This window comes from Molossus molossus, unplaced genomic scaffold (assembly GCF_014108415.1).
Source record: "Molossus molossus isolate mMolMol1 unplaced genomic scaffold, mMolMol1.p scaffold_m16_p_2, whole genome shotgun sequence".
Taxonomy (NCBI): Eukaryota; Metazoa; Chordata; class Mammalia; order Chiroptera; family Molossidae; genus Molossus; species Molossus molossus.
In genome coordinates this window covers 7,734,499-7,741,414 of record NW_023425355.1, presented here as the reverse complement: position 1 = coordinate 7,741,414, position 6,916 = coordinate 7,734,499, and the positions used below count along the sequence as shown (strand labels likewise).

The 6,916-nt window shown below is 43.8% G+C and overlaps 1 protein-coding gene across 1 annotated transcript; it reads right to left on the bottom strand.

Annotated features, from left to right (window-relative positions):
• Positions 1-1,339: 1,339 nt before the first annotated feature.
• Positions 1,340-3,124, bottom strand: LOC118636066 (germ cell-less protein-like 1). Its single transcript, XM_036271127.1, has one exon. The coding sequence runs from the start codon at positions 3,122-3,124 to the stop codon at positions 1,340-1,342; it is 1,785 nt and encodes a 594-aa protein (XP_036127020.1).
• Between the last annotated feature and the right edge of the window lie 3,792 nt (positions 3,125-6,916).

Genomic DNA, 6,916 nt, shown 5'->3' with positions numbered 1-6,916 from the left:
ATATCCATCAGTAGACAAATGGATAAAAAAGCTGTGGTACATATACACAATGGAGTACTAGGCAGCTGTAAGAAAGAAAGCTCTCTTACCCTTTGAGACGACATGGAGGGACCTGGAAGGTATTATCCTAAGTGAAACAAGCCAAGCAGAGAAAAACAAGTATCACATGATCTCACTCATTTGTGGAATATAATGAACATAACAGTCTGAGGAATGGGGTAGTCTCAGAGATGTGGAAGTAGGGTACAGACAGACAATCCCCAGAAGAGGGGTGGGAGGAGACATAAACCACAGAACTTATATGCATGTGTGGATGAACAATGGACATGGACAACAAAGCTGGGGACAGGGCGGGGAGGGAGGGGAAGGAGGTATCAGTGGGGCAAAAAGAAGAAACATCTGTAACAAAAATAAATTAATATAATAAAATAAATAAATAAAAATAAAAATAAGCAGAGAAATTAAATACACGTTTCCAAAAAAACATTCAAATGTTTAATAGGCACATGAAAACTTACTCAGCATGACTACCATCAGGGAAATGACAATCACAACTCAAAATGAGCTATCACCTTACACTTGTAAAAATGGCTATTATCAATAAAACAAGCGATAAGAAGTGTTGGTGAGGATGTGTGGAGAAAAGCAAACCCTTGCACACTGTTGGAGGGAGTGTAAACTGGCTCAGTCATTATGGTAAACAGTATGGAGGTTTCTCAAAAAATTAAAAAGACACTCTTAGTTGAACACGAGCAAAAAGATCATCGGAGTAGTCTGGGTGTATTCACTTAGTGAGAGACCATAGAAAGCAAGTAATACACTCAGTGGCAGGAAAGGGGGAAGAGGAGAAATTCAAATGGAACCAGTGCTGGTGATGCTAATGAGTGGGGCAGGGCAGCTCTAACCACACCAAGTCAAAGAGAAGTCCAAGTATTCTTTTAAAATTAATTTAATCAAACTAAAGAAAAAAAGAGCTAAAGTAAAAGTAGTAGAGTAGGTGGGCTCACAGTTTCTCTCTAAAGTCAATTGGTCTTTCTTTTGCAGCAAGGATGTATATGGGGGCCACGATGTAAATTAAATCAACAGGACAGGTTACCATATGAACAGCACAAATGAGTTATTGAGCTGATTGAAGGCTTCAAAATGTGTCCTCTTCATAGAGGTGCTGGGAAATAGTATCAAGTGTCACAAGCTACAATTCAAAAAAGCCTGTGACAGTTGGTCACCAGACATGGGCAAAGTCAGTTGATCCCACAAGGGGATCTGGCATCTTGTGCAAGGTGGCTGCCTGTGTGGCCAAGGAAGAGCTGCACAGTACTCTGTGCTTTTGCGCAAGTTCTTAGTCTGGACAGCGCCCCTCTCTGGGGAGGTACAGGAAGTTACAGGCCACATATATTGGGAAAACCACATCTTGGTTCTCCAGGTTCACTACCTCTAGCTCTTCATCTTTTCCCAGGGAGAGAATCTGGTATTCTGTGACCTTCCTAAACATGGCTCTTCCAGTCCTATCCAAGGAAACCAGGAACATGCGGAACGCAATCTTTCTCTGCCAGAGAAAGCTGACCCCTAGGCCTTGGGAATTGTTCATTGCACTGCGCCTGAAGATGATGCGCCTATTGGCGTAGCACACCACCAGGTCCCAGCCAAAGTTGAAGCCTGCCCACCGCCAGTTGCATGGCTCTTCCCTGTGGAGCTGGTGCCCGCACCGCATGCTGTTCCCCTGGAAGCTGGACACGTGGGCATCAGTGGGCCCGAGCTCCCTAGTTTGCTCAGCCCGGAGAAGGGCAAGCCATTGCTCTTTGTACACTGGAGTCAGCCATGTGGCAGGGATCAGCGCATCCTGGTCAAGGATGCGTGCTGATGGGAGGTCACAAACTATGTAGGCCAGCCGCAGATGCTGGAACACTGGCACGAAGGCTCTGCCCTGCTCAGTCTCCAGAAAAGGGGTGCCTTCTGACTCCATCTTGGCCCTAGCAAACCACAGGTTGGCATCGGACAATAAGGCTCTGCGGGGGCCCCTCCATTTCGGCTGCAGCTGCAAATACATCCACTTCTTCAGCATGGTGTACACATCCATCTCCACTTCCATCACGATGAGCTCTGAAGAGGCAATGAGCTCTTGCATGATATACAGGCTGACTTCTCGCACTAGTTCCTCGCTATGGTGAGTCATCAGGTTGTCCAGCAGCCACTGGAAGCACATGGCCCTGATGTTTGGGAGGCCGTAGCTCTCAGCAGAGTAGTAGTAGCTGCATGCGGTGTCGACACTGAGAGTCTCCTTCATGATCTCCCCACACTGCTGAATCAGCGCGTCCAGCTGCAGCATGCTGGCCGTGGCCAGGACAGGGATGACTCGACTGGGTGGAATGAACACGGAGTATTCGTACAGGGAGCCAAAAGCTTCGTGCAGTGCCTCAAGGTCAATGTTCTCGTCAGGCATGTGCAACTCGATAGTATTCATGGTTGCCTCCCTCCAAGCACCACTGAACATGCTAGCAAAGTAACCTGACCGGCGCAAGTAGACCCTGTGCAGGTTCCACACCTCCCCTAGTGCGCAGATCTGCACGTCGCTGCCTTCCCCCCGGAGGAAGAGGGCCTCGTAAACGGAATCTGAACAGGCTTTGCTGCGTTTCTGGTGGGGCTGTTTTTCAGGAGACCCCCCCGAGTCTGTCTTCCGCTTGACAGGGCCCGGACGGGGGGCTGGGCCGCCATCTTCTCTCTCCTCCTCCACGTCATCCGCCACAGCCATGGCCGCCTCCGCCGCCTCCAACTGCTCCCCACCCGCACCTGGCTGCTCTGGGGCACGTGCCCCCCTGCGCCACCACATCCGACTGCTTAGTGCTCCCATGGCCCGTGTGTACCTCAGAAGCGCGGAGGACGCACCCCTCTCAACGTGAGGCTTCCAGGGGCACGATCTCAGCCCAGAGTGCTTCTGGGTACAGTTGATGTCTGATCTCGCGACACCAGGAAACAACGCGAGAAAAGGGCAAGGCACTCCAGGAAGACCACTCTGGGCACCTTTGCCCACAGGAGTGATTGCTCCGGGGCTCCCTTCACAGACTGACGATTGATAGAGGCCTGCTGGCGTGAATTTTCCTTGTGCTTTCGAGAACACAGTTTGCATTTTCCGACCTGAAATGTTCAGTGATCGTTTTGGGGGTGGGGCGATTACATCTTGCGGCCATCTTTGTGCTCAAGGCACGTCAACTTATCTTTCTTTCTTAAGCTAAATCTGGGTTTTAATCACAATTTTGCCTTGATGACGCTTTTCTCTCTCTTAAAGTAGGAATAAACACAGAATCGCTCAGTTTTGCTGTGGAGAGTAGGGGTAATGTATACAAAAAGCAGGAAACACAATATATTTCTTTATATTAATGGAAAAATAAATGCGCAGTATTTAAAAATTGCATGAAACAGTTGATCGACTGTTATCATTGTTATATGATTCTGATATATACTATATAAGTTTGGGGCTAAAATTTTATCTTTGCTATTTTTCTTTGAAACTTGAATGGTCATCAGGGCATACTTACTCTCCCACATAGGTCATCCTTGTGGAACAATCACAAGTCCTGTCTCAGAATAGGAGCATAGTTTAGGCTGATCCCATCAAGCCCTCTGCTCATGGACAGTTTGCTGGATTCACCATGGAAATAGGAAACAAGCAAGCCATTAGTAGGAGAAAAAATATTTCTCTGCAGCGGGGTTGACACCGTGAGAAGGTTTGAGTCCAGCACTGCCGGGGCAATCTTTTCACCTGGAGGAGAGGGCCTATACATAATGAAAAACCAAGCGTGAGCTAGCACAGCACAGATGCAGACATCCCATGGGGTTAAGGATATGTAAGGCCCAGAATCAGATTTTCCAGTGACACCCAATGAAGGTGGACTGCTTAGGTTCATTTGAGTTGAATTTCTGTCACTCACAATAGGACACACTTTTTCTATTGTTTACGCCATTACAGCTGTCCCCAATTCCCCAGCCTCCCCACTTAGCCCACCTCCACCCAGCCCTCACCCTCCCTTCCCCCGTCTGTGTCTATGGGTTATGCATATATGTTCTTTGGCTAATCCCCTCAACTTCTTTCACCCAGTTCCCCCTCTGCTCTCCCCTGTGATAGCTGGCAGTCTGTTCCATGTATCCATGCCTCCGTTTCTATTTTGTTTGTCAGTTCATTTTGTTCATTACATTCCACATACAAGTGAGATCATGTGGTATTTCTCTTCCTCTAACCGTTTTCTTTAACATAGTAAAAATAATCTCCATGTCCATCCATGGTGTCCCAAAAGGTAAGAATTCCTTGATTTTACAGCCTTGTCGTATTCCATTGTGGAAAATACCACAGCTTCTTTCTCCACATATCTACCGGTGGGCACTTGGGCTGTATCCAGATCCTGGAAACTGTAAATAAAGCTGCTATGAACACAGGGTTGCATATGTTCCTTAGAATTGGTGTTTCCAGATTCCTAGGATATATTCCCAGAACTTGGATCACTGGGTCAAAGGCAGTTCCATTTTTACTTTTTTGAGGAAACTCAATACTGTTTTCTACAGTGGCTGCAGCGGTCTATATTCCCACTAACAGTTCACTGGGATTCTGTTTTCTCCATATCCTCACCAGCACTGGTGGTTTGTCGATTTATTGATGATAGCCATTCTAACAGGTGTGAGGTGACATCTCATTGTGATTTTAACTTGCCTCTCTTTGATATTTAGTGATGTTGAGGATTTTTTCATATGTCTATTGGCCACCTGTATGTCCTCTTTGGAGAAGTGTCTATTCAGGTCCTTTACCCATTGGTTAATTGGATTGTTTGTCTCCCTGGTGTTGAGTTGTGCAAGTACTTTATATATTTTGGAAATTTACCCCTTATCAGATGCATCTTTGGCAAATATGTTCTCCTACACAGTGAGTTTCCTTTTCACTTTCTCGATGGTTTCCTTTGCTTTGCAAAAGCTTTCCAACTGTATGATATAGTCCCATTTATTTAATTGCCCTAGGTATATTGTTTCTTTTGCCCTAGATATATTGGCAAAAATATTGCTATGAGAGATATCTGAGACTATACGGCCTACAGTTTCTTCTAGGAATTTTATTGTTTCACGACCTATATTGAAGTTGTTGTTTTTTTGTTATCCATTTTGACCTCTTTTTCCTGTGTGTGGTATGAGTTGGTGGTCTAGTTTCTTTTTGTATGTACCTGTAAAGTTGTACCTACATCATTTATTTAAGAGACTGTATTTAATATATTCTATGCTCTGGCCTTCTTTGTCAAATGTTAAATGACAATAAAGGCATGGGTTCATTTCCGGGCTCTCTATTCTGTCCCACTGATCTACACAACTGGTTTTATGTCAGGACCAGGCTGTTTTGATTACCCAGGTCTTGAAGTATGATTTGATATCAAGTGTTCTGATACCTCCAACTATGTTCTGCTTACCCAATAGTGGTGAAGCTATTAGCAGTTTTTTTGGCTCCATATATTTAAATTTTTGGAATATCTTTCTGGATCTGTGAAATATGTCATTGTTATCTTAATAACCATGGCATTGAATCTATAGATTACTTTGTGTAGTATGGACAGTTTAATGATGTTATTCGTCCAATCCACGAACACAGTGTATGCTTCCACTTGTTTGTATCTTCCTCCATTTCTTTATTTACTGTTCTATACTTTCCTTTGTAGAGGTCTTTTACCTCCTTCGTTAAGTATATTTCTAGGTACCTTATATGTTACAAAAGTAAATGGGATTGTTTTCCTAGTTTTTCTTACTGATAGTTTATTACTGATGGTACATAAAATGTCAATTTCTGAATATTAATTTTGTATCGTGTTAATTTGCCAAATTCATATCTTTGATTTAGTAGTTTTTTGGTGGAGTAGTTAGAGTTTTCTACGTACAATATAATGTCACCTGTGAATAATGACAGTTTTCCTCCCTCCTTTCCAACGTGGATGATTTTTATTTCTTCTTTTTGTCTGATCACTCTGGTGAATAAGAATGGTGAAGGTGGACATCCCTGTCTTGTACCTGTTCTAAAGGGATACAGTATTTGCTTTTGCCCATTTAGGATGGTGCTGGCTGTAGGTCTTTCATACATGGCCTTATTATGTTGAGGTGTGGGCCCTCTATTACCATCTTGTTGAGGGTTATTATCCTAAACGGGTTTGGGATTTTAACAAAGAATGTTCTGCATCTATTGATCTGATCATGTGATTTTTATCATTCGTTTTGTTTATGTGATGTTTCAGATTTTTTGATTTATGAATTTCATACCAACCTTACATTCCCTGGGTAAATCTGCTTGATCTTGGTGCACGACCAATTTAACGTATTGCCGGATCCGGTTTGCTACTGTCTTGTTAAAGATCTTGGCATCTTTGTTCATCAGAGACACTGGATTATAATTTTCTTTCCTTATCTGCTTTTGGAATTAGGATACTGCTGGCCTCATATTAGGCATTTGGAAGTCTTCCCTCTAATTGAATATTTTTGAATAGCTTGAGGAGGATAGGTGTTACATCTTCCTTGAATTTAGGTTAAATTCACCTGTGAAGCCATCCAATCCAGGACTTTTGTTTTCTGGGAGTTTTTTTTTTTCATTAGTTGTAATCAGTCTATTCAGGTTTTTTTTTTTAATTATTATTCTTTCTGATTTAGTACTGCAAGATTGTATGTTTCTAGGAATTTACCTATTTCACCCAGATTGTCTAATTTATTGGCATAGAGTTGGGAAGGGCCAATTTGTATGAAATGTTGGCCTTTCCAGGTTAGAGCTGGGGGAGGATCTGTGAAAGGACCCAGGAGGCTCCCTGAGGTCAGCGTCCACTTGTCAGCTACTCTGCCTCCTGCTCAATTTGCCTGGTCTTCCCATAGCCTTCGGAAGAGAAACTGTAGAATGAGCCCAGCCTAG